Source organism: Lethenteron reissneri, chromosome 24 (assembly GCF_015708825.2).
Source record: "Lethenteron reissneri isolate LAM-NWPU_2019-01 chromosome 24, ASM1570882v1, whole genome shotgun sequence".
Taxonomy (NCBI): Eukaryota; Metazoa; Chordata; class Hyperoartia; order Petromyzontiformes; family Petromyzontidae; genus Lethenteron; species Lethenteron reissneri.
In genome coordinates, this window is record NC_083802.1 from 17,306,679 (window position 1) to 17,321,999 (window position 15,321).

General features: G+C 38.3%; 1 protein-coding gene across 1 annotated transcript in view; it reads left to right on the forward strand.

The window, feature by feature from the left end:
* DNAH6 (dynein axonemal heavy chain 6) overlaps positions 1-15,321 on the forward strand; it is a 76,362-nt gene that overhangs the window by 7,303 nt on the left and 53,738 nt on the right. The window contains exons 16-39 of the mRNA XM_061558514.1: positions 109-237; positions 410-523; positions 796-939; positions 1,103-1,315; positions 3,984-4,076; positions 4,396-4,515; positions 4,889-5,069; positions 6,347-6,443; positions 7,026-7,221; positions 7,528-7,692; positions 8,232-8,345; positions 8,483-8,608; positions 9,204-9,359; positions 10,381-10,542; positions 10,665-10,802; positions 10,938-11,105; positions 11,958-12,106; positions 12,204-12,311; positions 12,462-13,023; positions 13,193-13,315; positions 13,732-13,914; positions 14,437-14,580; positions 14,735-14,956; positions 15,077-15,224. Of these exons, the coding sequence (XP_061414498.1) occupies positions 109-237; positions 410-523; positions 796-939; positions 1,103-1,315; positions 3,984-4,076; positions 4,396-4,515; positions 4,889-5,069; positions 6,347-6,443; positions 7,026-7,221; positions 7,528-7,692; positions 8,232-8,345; positions 8,483-8,608; positions 9,204-9,359; positions 10,381-10,542; positions 10,665-10,802; positions 10,938-11,105; positions 11,958-12,106; positions 12,204-12,311; positions 12,462-13,023; positions 13,193-13,315; positions 13,732-13,914; positions 14,437-14,580; positions 14,735-14,956; positions 15,077-15,224 (3,955 nt within the window). The remainder of the gene's footprint in view (positions 1-108; positions 238-409; positions 524-795; positions 940-1,102; positions 1,316-3,983; positions 4,077-4,395; positions 4,516-4,888; positions 5,070-6,346; positions 6,444-7,025; positions 7,222-7,527; positions 7,693-8,231; positions 8,346-8,482; positions 8,609-9,203; positions 9,360-10,380; positions 10,543-10,664; positions 10,803-10,937; positions 11,106-11,957; positions 12,107-12,203; positions 12,312-12,461; positions 13,024-13,192; positions 13,316-13,731; positions 13,915-14,436; positions 14,581-14,734; positions 14,957-15,076; positions 15,225-15,321) is intronic.

The following is a 15,321-nucleotide window of genomic DNA, read 5'->3' on the forward strand; positions in this document are numbered from 1 at the left end:
TTCCCACTGCTGGCCCTGAGCCAATGTTGTCAATGTATTCCTATGGCAGGGTCTAAAACAGTGGATACCCTAAACAATACAACTTACGTTTGTTTTTGTGTGCCTTAGGACCCTATGATTTTAGATATTACAAGTGACAAGACAAAGGTTCGGGAGATACTGAAAGAACAGATGATTGCTACAGATGCATTTCAGCAGCAGGCTCTTCAGTACAGGGCTTACCAGAAGAACTTTAAGGTTTGCTATGTTTGAATTATACAATGGAGTAGCTGTGTTTTCTAAAATGATGCACTCATGTATTCATTGTTTTTGATTGTATTTAAATTTTTGTTGCTACAAAACATGTGTGTTCATACAATACTTTTTAGTGTTTTTATGATGTTGTACATGTTTTGTTCGTATTTTTCAGGTGGAAGTTACAAATTTTGATGCTTTGAATGAAGTATGTGATGAACTAAAGCGAAAACAGATGATGTGGGACAGTTTGGATGAGTGGGAGGTGTTTACCAAAGAATGGTTGGAGGTACTTAAAAGCAGAAGTGCTACCCTGCCTTTTTGAATTCTACCATTAAATGTTCATAAAAATGTTCCTGCCTGTTTTACATTGTTTTTCTGCATAATTTAACTCGTATTTTTACGATGTCTGAATAACTTTTTTCAACGTCTCAAACACACAGATAATTTGTGCAAAACTTCAATACATTGGGCACAGATGAGTCATTCTGCATTCTGTAATGTGTTTCTTTAGTTTTTAAAAAATTACTTTTCTCACGTACTTTGTGAATCTTTGCACAGTGTAAATTTGAAACCCTGGATCCTGAACAACTGAACAGTGAGGTCGCCAAATATGCGAAGATTATTAACCAGTTGGAGAAGGGACTGCCACCAAATAATGTAGTTCCACTGCTGAAAAAGAAGGTTGAATTTATCAGAGAAAAGGTAGGGTGAGCAATGCGATGTAATTGCAAGGCTATGTCTTATACTTTCCAAATATACATTTGATATGCATGTCCTGCAAGAATGTTGACCTAATTCTTTAAAAAATTAACTCAATGTATTTCGTTACATTTATAATTTTCTCCCTCACTCTGCCTGTGCTCAGCTGCCAGTGGTTGCATTCCTGAGAAACCCATCCCTGAAGGCCCGTCATTGGGAGATGTTGGAAGAGATTGTAGGTGCTCCTTTGCAGGATAAGGAGACTCCACTCACACTTGCTGGCCTTATTGAGCTGGAAGTTTTCCATTATGCTGAGCAAATCCAGGACGTGTCGGGACAGGCATCTGGAGAAGCATCTCTTGAGTCCATCCTTAAAAAGGTGCCTTGCCTTCGCATTCTCATATGGCTGGGGCCCATTTTAAGTGCCTAAAGTCATTAAAACATCGATTAAATTAAACTTAACCCACCAACGTGAATATACTTCGAAACTGTAGTTAACATTTCGATTTAAAGCTTTCGTGACTGCAGGGATTCATCTTCTTGTTTCTTTCGGTAAAGTCACGTAGAAGGGAAGTAATAAAATAATAAAAATAAAACATAATAAAACAATTCTCACGACGTTTCGGCTACAACGCAAGCAGCCGTCTTCAGGTGAAGAATGAGACACTACCAAACTAGGAGCTTATATATAAGCTGCATTGGGGGTTGAAGAGCGCCTTAACAAAAAGAATGTGCATGTGAAGAGGGATTTAGCATATTCATGGAAAATGCGTAGGCGTTGGGCGGGGGGGTGTCAAAGTCATATTATGCCCATGCATTATGCAGGATCAGCAGCAACCAAGGGGGGTGCAGGGATTAGCAGTAACAAAGGAAAGGAATGTTAATGATATGTAGCTGCAGTTACTCAACAACCACGTAGAAAACTAAAGTATAAACTACATAAAAAACTAAAGTATAAACTGCATCGCACCATCAGTATACTTACTATACTCTATAATAAGCTGAGTTACTAACAGCAAGTAATACATTACAATTTTACCTCGTAAAAATTCTATAATATGCTTCCATCTAAACCTTATTCTCTTACATCACACGAGCATATACCGTACTATATACTGCCATAGATAAACCCAACATTAAATTATATACTGTATTGCTGTAAACCAACCTATATCTTATACATTTAATATCACACTATGTATTATTCTACACACCCTAATGTGTATCGAAATGGTTTATTACGTCCTTCCAATGATTGCTGAGCCAGAATCCATCTTCTCGGTTAAAGTTGTCTCTGTGTTTGTATATGTGGATCGCCTCATGAACGAATCTCTCATGATAGCCAGATGGCTTGCAGAGAACCTCTGTCTTGGAGAAGTCAATATCATGTGAGCCCACTGAGTTGTAACAGTGATCTGCCACGGCTGAGGTGTTAGTCCTACCGTGTTTCAGGTCAGCTTTATGTTCACGGATGCGGTCCGAGACATGTCGTTTGGTTTCCCCAATGTAACTGCTACCACAGAGGAAACTTAGTTTGTAGACGCCAGGGTACTGTATGTCTGGAACCACATCTTTTACAGACGGTACCAGATCACGGATTTTATGTACTGTGTTGAATCGGTCCTGGATCTTGTGTTTAATCAGGATTTTGGAGATCTTTTTTGTGACCCCAGCAATGTAGGGTAAGGTGATGGTCTTGAAAGGCTCCTCAACAGGATCCTTCTTGATGGTTGGAGTGATGGCTTTGCGGATTGTATAGTCGGAGTATATACAATCCGCAAAGCCATCACTCCAACCATCAAGAAGGATCCTGTTGAGGAGCCTTTCAAGACCATCACCTTACCCTACATTGCTGGGGTCACAAAAAAGATCTCCAAAATCCTGATTAAACACAAGATCCAGGTCCGATTCAACACAGTACATAAAATCCGTGATCTGGTACCGTCTGTAAAAGATGTGGTTCCAGACATACAGTACCCTGGCGTCTACAAACTAAGTTGCCTCTGTGGTAGCAGTTACATTGGGGAAACCAAACGACATGTCTCGGACCGCATCCGTGAACATAAAGCTGACCTGAAACACGGTAGGACTAACACCTCAGCCGTGGCAGATCACTGTTACAACTCAGTGGGCTCACATGATATTGACTTCTCCAAGACAGAGGTTCTCTGCAAGCCATCTGGCTATCATGAGAGATTCGTTCATGAGGCGATCCACATATACAAACACAGAGACAACTTTAACCGAGAAGATGGATTCTGGCTCAGCAATCATTGGAAGGACGTAATAAACCATTTCGATACACATTAGGGTGTGTAGAATAATACATAGTGTGATATTAAATGTATAAGATATAGGTTGGTTTACAGCAATACAGTATATAATTTAATGTTGGGTTTATCTATGGCAGTATATAGTACGGTATATGCTCGTGTGATGTAAGAGAATAAGGTTTAGATGGAAGCATATTATAGAATTTTTACGAGGTAAAATTGTAATGTATTACTTGCTGTTAGTAACTCAGCTTATTATAGAGTATAGTAAGTATACTGATGGTGCGATGCAGTTTATACTTTAGTTTTTTATGTAGTTTATACTTTAGTTTTCTACGTGGTTGTTGAGTAACTGCAGCTACATATCATTAACATTCCTTTCCTTTGTTACTGCTAATCCCTGCACCCCCCTTGGTTGCTGCTGATCCTGCATAATGCATGGGCATAATATGACTTTGACACCCCCCCGCCCAACGCCTACGCATTTTCCATGAATATGCTAAATCCCTCTTCACATGCACATTCTTTTTGTTAAGGCGCTCTTCAACCCCCAATGCAGCTTATATATAAGCTCCTAGTTTGGTAGTGTCTCATTCTTCACCTGAAGACGGCTGCTTGCGTTGTAGCCGAAACGTCGTGAGAATTGTTTTATTATGTTTTATTTTTATTATTTTATTACTTCCCTTCTACGTGACTTTACCGAAAGAAACAAGAAGATGTAGTTAACATACTAAAAGTGTCAATGTTATTGTTAAAATATTGGATGTTTTGCAGGTTGAAGATGGCTGGAAGACTGCAGAGTTTGTTGTTTTGCCTCATCGTGATTCAAAAGATGTTTTTATTTTGGCAGGAACTGATGAAATTCAGGTAAGTTAAAAAAAGTTATATTTATAGAGAGTATATTTTATGTTGAACAGTTATGCAATAATTATCATATCAGCCACATTTTATAAACGTTATACCCTCTATTTGTATGGTGGTCACATGTAAAAAATGTAGTTATTTCTTTAAAAAAGTTTTTATCATTGTATCTGCTAGAAATAATGTGTTCTAAAAAAATGATCCAACATTACATCAAACATCATCTGTTTATTAGACACGATCTTTTATTTCATGACTTTAGCCCATTTTCCATGGGCGTGATGTTTTTGCACCTTTTATAATGAACATATTTTGTCACATTCAGATTCTTTTGGATGACAGCATCATTAATATTTCCACCATAACTTCTTCTCGATATGTTGGACCAATTAAATCTCGGGTTGATGAGTGGCAAAGGCAACTCTTCCTCTTCAATCAAACGCTGGTATGTAGCCAGCCGCATGTCTCGATTAATTATGTTAACATCCGTGAAATGATTTTTGCATAGTTGCTGGGCAAAGGAGTGTTATGAGACTGTTTAGCTTCAATATTATATTGATTGTGCAAATTATGCCTTATCAGGTAACATTGATTTTTTTTCTTCCCTTTTTAAAAAAAATAGCCAAGTACAGTTATTTTAAGCTATTTGGAATGCGAATGCTTGTCTATAATTGCAGCCTTGGGGAGATGAACTGGACATATATAAATAATGTCATTACTGGTGCACCTTGATTGTTTATTGAAGAAAACATAATTGTTGGAGCCTATAAATTGTATTCGATAGTAAAGCAACACTGTGCCTTAATGCTGCTTTACAGGAAGAATGGATGACATGCCAACGGAACTGGCTTTATCTAGAAAGCATTTTCAGTGCACCTGACATCCAGAGGCAGCTGCCAGCTGAGGCAAAGATGTTCATGCAGGTGGACAAGTCTTGGAAGGACATCATGAGGAAGATTTATCGTCTTCCCAATGCTTTACGGGCAGCCACTCAGCCTGGTATTTATTCCTCACATGATTCATTTTATTGACTGGGTTAAAATTAATACCTCTGATTTCATTAAGTTAAGTTAAAACCATTTATCTATGGCTGAATATTAGTGATATCTTAGCAACATTTGCAGGAGCCTTCTCGATCCACCATTAGCTTAGTAGTAGTAGTAGGTTTTTACCCTTTTTGAGTTGTACGCCTTCTGGTGTCATCTGGTCCAACACCAATGGAGACTAGGCTCTAAGGAAAGCTGTCTCGGTGTGGACCAATCAACTTCAAGGACAGTGCATATTATTATCATCATCATCAGAGTTGTTTCTTTTTGTTTGCATTTTGACTACTTGTGTTGTGGTTATTGCAAACATGATGCCTTGTATACAGGTGTCAGTTTTGTACCAGTTTAAAGGGTAAAAACCTACTACTATATTTTGCCACTGGTAAAGGAGGTCTCATAGTGCACCATTAGCTTCTTATACTCAACAGCTGATTTCCCATCGATCTATCCATCTCGTTGCTGGTCGTATGTATCTATGTTGAACTTCTTTTGCACCCTACATAGCCAACTATGTTAATCAGATAGGTCATCCCTTTCTATGATGGCCCAACACCATTTCTTCTACGATAGATTTTACATGGTTGTTTAATTTCTTTGTCTGATGTGACCAAAGTATAAACGTTTGCACATGTTTATTTCTGGTGGCAATACTGCTTCTTTCCAATAATATTTCTGACAAAATCATTAATCGTATTTCAATGCAGGATATAGGCAAGAGTGTTTGCCAGCACCGTATCTCATATAAACCTGCGTTATATTTTTGTCAAAAATATTCATTTCCTATTATTCACATCTATAAGCATCTGTGCAATAAATGTAACTTTTCACCCACTCAATCATCATATAATTTGAGATTCCATTTATTTTTTTCAAACTTATCAAAGGGAGGCCATGGTCTTGATTTTTCTGGAACAGAATCCTAGGTTTGATTTCTGTTACCACAGATAACTTACGTCATCTACTTCCTCTATAACTTTACCATCGACTGTGGTGATTGCGTGCATTCTGTGTTTTTTATCATGTCAACGTATATGCATTTCATTAAATGTTATTTGCATTCAGGAAGAGTCCATATTTGCCACTGTCATGAGAACTATGATTTTGTTTTTTACAGTATTTGAAATAAATATATTTAAGGGCTACATTTCAATCATTGCATTTTCGCACAAATGCTAAGATGTTTTACAATGATGTGGCTATTTAATTAACATTATATTATATTATTTTCAGGCCTTCTGGACACATTTAAGAATAACAATGTATTACTTGAACAAATCCAAAAGTGCCTTGAAGCATATTTAGAATCCAAACGAGTGGTCTTCCCAAGGTGAGCTTTACTTTCATGTTTTAATCGACAAAATATGTATGCAACATTATTCTTTGGTTCTTTCGGTAAAGTCACATATAAAGATAAAATAATAAATTAAATTAAATACTAGCATATGACGTTTCGATTGCAACACAAGCAATCATCAGGCATAAATTAAATAGAAACACAAATCTAGTATACTTAGAAATGTAATGTAATACAACAGAGAGTCGGCTAACATAACAGTCAACACCCTACCTGGTTGATTACGTTCTTCCTGAGAATGCTAAATTTGAGAGAGAGATAATATGTATACAACATATTCTTACACTTTAAGTTATCAGCATTACCAGCCATTATAAATTTACTGCTGAATGAAGGTCTCCCCAAGCCATTCCCTTCTCACGGTCTGGCGTTGTGACAATCCATCTCAGCACCTGCACAACGATTTTTTTTTAAGGTTTGCCACCTTGAACGAATAAGAATATTATTAACGTATATTACTCACAATGATGTTATACTGTTTCCGACAGTAAATCAAAAAGCTCCTTTACTTGAATCCAACATTTTTTTGTCATTTGTCTTCGGTTTACTTGACAGATTCTACTTTTTATCCAATGACGAGCTTCTGGAGATCCTTGCACAGACGCGCAATCCTCAGGCGGTGCAGCCGCACCTGCGCAAGTGCTTTGATGCCATCGCCCGGCTAGAGTTTGCGTTGGCACCAGCTGAGGGTGAGCAAGAGAGGACGTTCACTAACGATATCCTCGCTATGGTTTCCCCTGAGGGGGAAAAGGTGGGTGAGCAGTTATTTAATCCTTGCTATTTCTTCATCATAAAATTTAGTTTTTCTTTAGTTAGAACATATACTGTATATTTTCACGTTATAGTATTAAAAATTCATGACAGTCTGGAGATCAATGATGTACAATGTATACGCAATTCAGTTTTTGAAATCAAAATATACTTGTTATATGCACATTTAGATTTGTGAAATAATTACATATTCGTTTTTTTCGTGGAATAAGAGTAGGCACGAAGCAGCTGACGTGTAACTGTAAAGCAGGGAGGCACATGGTTCATGGTCTGTATTGTATTGCAGGTGAGCTTGGGCAAGGGTCTGAAGGCCCGTGGCAATGTGGAAGATTGGTTGGGGAAAGTGGAAGAAGCAATGTTTCAGTCTTTGCGAAGGCTCACAAAAATGGCCATTGGTGAATACCAAAGCATGCCACGTACTGAGTGGGTGGTGTCTGGAATTCCATCACAGGTAGATCAGCGCTTAAAGAAGATATGTATATAAAATGTATATATCACCGACTATTTATTCATAACAACAGTGATAGAATTTATAATCACATCACCAGGAATGTGCTCAATCTCATCAGATATCAGAAGTTGAGCCTGGATAGTGCATGCATGGGTGGTCACCAAGAATAACAGCTGTTGTAGGCTGCAAATCTATGTGGTGGGTAGCAGAGGGCAGTGCAGCAATTTACATGATTGTACTGTACTTCTATGTTCTATCATATATGCTCCTCAACTTCAACCTACACTGACCAGTATGGTGAAATATGGTCCATTACTCCCCATGACCTGCATGGCATGAGGATGTGCTCATCTAGCAGTGGATTGACAAAAGGGTGGTTCACATACATGTTCATATCTATCACCATCGTTTGTCCAATACTTGCCTTTTATCAGTTTTTTTTTTCTCAGAGGCATTCATCACTACTCAGGGTCATGTCGCTCCAGAAAGTATATATGAATACACTGAATGTGTTATTCCACTTCTCCGGATGCCCGCAGGTTGTATTGACGGTCGCTCAACTGATGTGGTGTCGAGACCTGACTCAGTGTCTGGAGGGAGGTGACCATGATCACCTGCAATCTGTTGCGAATTTTGAAAAGGAAAATTTTGAGGTAGGTTGATGACGAGCATTCAAGTGTCATACTTATTAAAATACCTGCTGTTGGAAGAGTTGGCATGGAGATGAATTTAAATGGTTTTGTTAATTTTGCTGTCTTGATGCCCTGTCTGTTGTTCGTTTGTGTTTCAGAGATTAAATTCTTTAGCCTGTTTGGTCCGTGGAAATTTACCCAAGATCCATCGATGCATCATCACAGCTCTGATTACAGTTGATGTGCATGCGAGAGACATAGTCACGGATATGGTTCAACAAAAGGTTAGATTCTCACTGCAAACACTAATCAAATGAGATAGATTTTAAAATTATATGTAAATAATGAAAACTGTTAAGGTGCAAGGCTGTTTTTAATAGCAATGGCTTGAATGCTTTTCTTCGGAACTTGTTTGAATTCACCCATTAGGTTATTTATTATATTTATTTCTTTGCATTAAAATTAGGTTTATTTTCAAGCTCTTTAGAAGAGAGAAGTAGCCAATAACATGAGATTAAATTGAATGTCAGGCTGCTAAAAGACAGTGATCTCTCTTGTACAATGTAGATGGTAAAGCAGAGGGCAATATTTTATTACATATTATTGATCTTAATCAAACAGCCAAAGGTACAAAGAAAACATAATTTTAATTGACATAATGCACTGAAAGCTATTTATCCACTTTCATATGTAAAATCTCGGAAATAATACACTACAAATCAACACATTTGTATTGTTTTGAATGACACAAGTTTTTTATTTGTGGCATTGCATTTACCTCAAAAAAACCTGCTTTTAAACAGAAGTTTTAACCCTTAAGGCATTCCTGTGTTCCTTAACCTTGCCACAAAGGGTATTTGTACTGTGTGTAACCTGCAGGTGGAGACTGCTAACAACTTTGAGTGGCAGCGACAGCTGCGATACTACTGGGACCTAGAGCTTGACAACTGTGTGGCCAGAATGGCGCTTTCACAGTACGTGTACGGTTACGAATACCTGGGAGCCTGCCCTCGCCTAGTCATCACTCCACTTACCGTGAGTTGACACATGGTCAATATTAACCAGGGCATTCAATTTGTGAGTCTATTTCATTTAAAAAAAAATAGATCCAACATGCTGTTTAAAACCGATCTAATAATAGATCAAATTGAATTGTACATAACCGAGTAAAACCGTGTTTTGTTCATTAGATCAATATTAATATAATAACATTCAAGGTATACAAAAGAATATAGCAGCTCAAGAAATTATAAAGAATTGGTGCGTATGTTTGGCCAAGCTTCGTATAGCTTGAGTGCATTCATAAAATCAAGCGCACACAGCCATGAATGTTAGTGAACTATATTACATGCCGTGCATACCTCCATTCCCACCAAGTATCTCAGCATCCAATAACCTCGTCTTCAAATGTATATATCCTTTGAAGTCATGTTACCTTTTTACATAATATATCTCAAACTACTGACAGATTAGATATAGCTTTGTATCCTGGCTTTAGAAATACTGGATTGTTTACTTCCTAAGGCTCAATGAGACAGGTCTCTTTCATGTATGGATAAATGTTATCATAAAAACTGGTTGTATTAGCTGGCTCTCATTGTTATGACATAAAAGGAAATATACAGTTATGAAATAAAATGCCTAAATAGTAAAAATGTAAATTGTGTTAAGAGCATTAAATTAAGCCAGAAACATGATAATCAGTTGGTGGAAATGGGCATACGTAGTGGCATAATTGTCTCCACATTGACTCAACTACCATGTCACAAACATCGTTGGTTATGGTGAGAAATTCTAGACTCAGGATGGGGTAAGGATTTCTACCAGTATTGTATTGCTTATTAAATATAAATATCAATTAACATGGTAGGAAATTAGTTTCCAAGCAAATTAAAGAGTACATCGGGTGTTCGTATCTGCCTGTGTTAAAACTGGATAAAATTAGATGCTATGTACTATATTGATGTGAGTGAAGTGGTTTTAATTGCTGGAGTAAAACCAGTGTTCATGGCACATATTACAATGGGGATACTAACTATGAAACTGGTGACAACAGGACCGGTGCTACTTGTGCCTGATGGGGGCTCTGCAGTTGGATTTGGGAGGGGCTCCTGCAGGGCCTGCAGGCACTGGTAAGACGGAGACAACCAAGGATCTGGCAAAGGCCCTGGCCATTCAATGCGTGGTGTTCAACTGCTCTGATGGCCTGGACTACAAGGTGATCTTTTTAATTTGAGTGATGCTTGGTACTCCAAGCTGTTATTGTGAAATGCGTAAAGAGGAAAAGCAAATGTACGTGCTTGTGGATCGTGTTTATTTATAATGCTGTGATGTTCGTAGATGATGGGACGTTTCTTCAGTGGTCTGGCACAGTCAGGCGCTTGGTGCTGCTTCGACGAATTCAACCGAATTGACATAGAAGTGTTGTCAGTGATAGCCCAACAGCTGATAACCATACGAAATGCCAAAGCTGCCAAGGTACAAATAATTTATTTGACCTCATACCCTTTACACTTAAAGCCAATACAGAGGCCTAAGTGGTTTTATATGCTGTACCTAATCCTCTCTTATTAGTGTAAGTGGTTTATTAATGAATACGTAATTTTTATACAGGTACCCAGATTCATGTTTGAAGGAAGAGAGATCAAGTTGATTCAAACCTGTGCGGCCTTCATCACTATGAATCCTGGATATGCTGGGCGAACTGAGCTTCCAGACAACCTGAAAGCTCTCTTCCGCCCTATTGCTATGATGGTTCCCAACTATGCTCTTATTGCTGAGGTAAGTATCACATTGCTCGTTCATTAATTTCTTTATGAATAAATAAAATATCAAATTACTCTGGTGACTGCATTTTATATGTACAAGGGTTATATATAGCTATGTGGTTAAACTTATTTTACATGCATGAAGACTGCATTCCTTGGAATGTTTACTGTACGTCATTTATGATTAACCTTACATTTGTTATACATGTGCAGCATGAAATACAGTTTTGTAATACAAAAATATAAAGTAACTGGTATTGGCCAAAAACGCTCCAATACCTAAATAGAGTATTACGTGTAAATTACTCAATTGGGATTTCACACGGCAACATTGCCCCCTGCTGTAAAAGTTTGGCAGTCCCCTCTTTAAAAAAAGGCTTGAGACTCAGTGAAGGTTTGCTGGGTAAATGAGCATAAATAAAAATAATAAATATAGTGCCGTCCAAACATACATTGGTACATCTCTCAGTGACTGTCAAAGTGTTGCTTTTTTTGTACGTATGACGTATTGGACCGAGTGGGTGTATGTGTTGGTATTCATCACTTGCCTTTGTGTCATGAGTGAACCTAGGGTTAATGCATGCCATTGAATTACTAAGCCCCCTAAGTAAACCTATTTTATTGATGAATGGAAAATATATTCTTGGCATCACATGTCAGTAATTAACACAGACTAATTTTGATAAACGATGTTACAGCCCCATTATCGTTCAGAAATACATAAATCCTGTGTACTGTGCTAAGAATTAAGATGGGTAAGTACGAAAAAATTGCAAATTGTTAATGTAAAAAAATCTAATATAGTACACTACATAACAGGTAGAGGTGATACAATTGTTTACTCATGTGGTTTTTTTGTGGTTAGGTGATTTTGTACTCGGAGGGATTCGAGTCAAGCAGGGTTTTGGCGAGGAAGATGACTCAGATGTACAAGCTGTGCAGTGAGCAGCTCTCACAGCAAGACCACTATGACTTTGGAATGAGGGCTGTCAAATCTGTCCTCGTAATGGCTGGGTATGTCATTGCTGGAGAAGGTTTGCATGCATAGCCCGTTCGTCGTAACATTTTTGTTTGTACATATTTAATTGCATATTTTATATCATTTGTATAGATCCCTGAAGCGAGAAAATCCCCATCTGAGAGAAGATGTTGTGCTGATTAGAGCTCTACGAGATTCCAATTTGCCGAAGTTTCTCGCCGACGATGCCATGCTTTTCAGGTAATAACTACTTTAATTAAAGTTATGCATAATTCATAGTATTATTAATGCTAATCTTTTCTTATAGAACTGGAAAAAAAAGAATAATCTCAAACTGTGAAAATTACTTTTTTCTCAGCATGTGTTGTCTCCATTATTTGTTGCTCACAGTGGGATCCTTTCAGACTTGTTCCCCGGGGTTGAGATTCCGAATCATGACTATGGCTCTCTGCAGTCATCCATTGAGAATGCCCTGAAAGCTCGTAAGCTGCAGGCAGTGCCGTCGATGGTGCACAAGGTTATCCAGCTGTACGAGACGATGTTGGTACGCCATGGAGTTATGCTTGTTGGTCCTACTGGTGGTGGAAAGACCACCGTTTATACAGCCTTATCTGATGCATTGGAAAGCTTGCACGAGGCTGGTGAGAGCGAGCACAACCCATTTTATCAAAAAGTCCACACAACCGTGCTGAATCCAAAGTCCATCAGCATGGGTGAGCTCTACGGGGAGGTGAATAATCTCACACTAGAATGGCGTGATGGGCTCATGGCCCTCAGTGTGAGACTGGCTGTGGCTGATGACTCTGAAGACCATAAGTGGATAATTTGTGATGGGCCTGTGGATGCACTCTGGATTGAGAATTTGAACACTGTGCTGGATGACAACAAGATGCTTTGCTTGGCTAACAGTGAGAGGATCAAGCTTACGCCTCAAATACACATGATCTTTGAGGTTTGGCAATTTTGTTTTATTACAAGCAACGTAACATTATTTTCACATCCAATTTCTATTTGATTCTGTTCCCCTGCCTAAAATATCTATTTTATTTGCCGAAATATTGTTTTTGTAACAAAAAACTAAATCATGTTTGTTAAACAAAATTCTTATTTCACACTGTTAGGTGCAAGACTTAAAGGTGGCATCTCCAGCAACCGTAAGCCGTTGTGGTATGGTTTACATTGACTCCGAGGAGCTGAAGTGGATGCCGTATGTGCAGACCTGGATGAATGGAATAATTGACAAGGTATCGTATACTGGCCATGATCAAACCACCTAGAATGTGCCCCATTTAATCAGATCTTGGAAGCTGAGTAGGATTGATCCTGAACATTGCTTGGATATGCAACCATTACAAATGTCACATGTGGCTGCAGAACTATGTGGTGGGCAACAGAAGGCAGTGCAGCATCATTTGTTGCTGTACTGTACTTTGTATTCTCTCACTTATATGATTCTCACCTTCACAATCTCCTATTAACCGGTGCGGTGAAGTAATGTCAAATGAAGGTTGGGCAGGACATGGGGAGGCTCTCATCCAGCAGTGAATTGACAAAAGTGTTGTATATGTACCCACACACAGTGTACTTGACTTCATTACAGGTGTTTACCATTTAAAAAATTGGTGTCAAAGTTTGAATATCTTTTTTTCTTTATATTCAGTTTGGGGAAGACACAGGACAGTACATAATGGCCCTTTTTGAGAACTACGTTGAAGATGGGCTCAGGTTTGTGAATAAAAAGTGTACGCAGGCCATGCCCCAGGTGGATATCAGCAAAGTCACCACACTCAGCTGTCTGTTGGAGAGCCTACTGCTGGGCAAAGGAGGTCCAGATCTTAAAATGGTATGACAAATGCAATTGTTTTACTTTTTAGGAGGATGAAAGATGGTACTTTTAAAGTCTGTTTAAAGCATTTAACGTTAGTACGCCTTTTGGCGTCCTCTGGTCTAACACCGTTTTGAGACTAGGCTCAAAAGAAAGCTGTCTCTGTTGTGGACCAATCAGTTTCAAAGACAATGCATATATTATCAGAGTACGTTTTTTGTTTGCATTCTGACCACAAGTATTGTGGTTAATGCAGACATGATTCCTTGTAAAAGGCTTCAGTTTGGTGTTTTAACAACTTAACACCTGTTTTGTTGCCAGAAAAAAGTGGGAAACCTATTCCCAACATGTGAAATGTTTTACTATATCTTATAATGTTATGGAAAGTTAGTTTCTGTTTCACTAATATGTTTTGCAAATTTCTTTATGAAACTAAAAATACGTGTTTTTACTATATGCATTAAGGTCAGTAGAAAATGTTTCAAATATGTTTTTATAAAGCACATCAAGTAATCTACACTTGTTTGATATACCTGACAGGAGCATTCCAGGCTGACCAGCATTGTTTGTCAGACATTTGTGTTCTGCTACTTGTGGGCTGTGGGAGGGAACCTGGTGGAGAATTGTTGGGATCAGTTTGATACTTTTGTCAAACATCAGTTTGAAGAAAATCATGATGCTAAGGTAAACATAGACAATCACATCACAGCCTTTGCATTGACAAAATAATACAATTTAAACAGAAACATTTCATCACCTTCACATTTAGTAGTGCGTTTTGTTTGCTTACATTTCATAAATAATTTGAAATGTTTCTGCGTGATGTTTATTGACAAAGTTGCCCAGTTCTGGGGACCTGTGGAGCTATTACATGGATTATGACTCCAATCGACTCGACCCATGGGAGAGAATCGTCCCCAGCTTCCGCTACAACAAAGAGGTTCCTTTCTTTGAAATGCTGGTGCCCACTACGGACACAATGCGCTTTGGCTACCTCATGGAGAAACTGTTGGCAGTAAAGCATTCTGTCCTCTTCACTGGCACCACAGGTGTTGGCAAGGTATCACTGTCTGTTCTTTTCTTTCCTTGAACTATTAAATAATAATCAACTATTAAATAATAATCAACATCCTTTGCTCTTGGAGTTTGAGTTGTGTGAGGTCTGTGTGTGTGTACTCAGTCTGTGGTTGCAAGGGGATTGCTGGACAAGATCCAAGAGGAGGCTCGGTACGTCCCGCTGTACATTAACTTCTCTGCTCAAACATCATCCACAAGAACACAAGAGATTATAGAGTCCAAGCTGGAAAAGAAGAGGAAAAACATCATAGGTAATGCCACGTAATTACATTGAGTTTAGCTAGCAGATTGCTATTTGTAGTTTTAGTTGTTTAAAGTCTACATTACATTGTTTTTCTAAACAAAAAC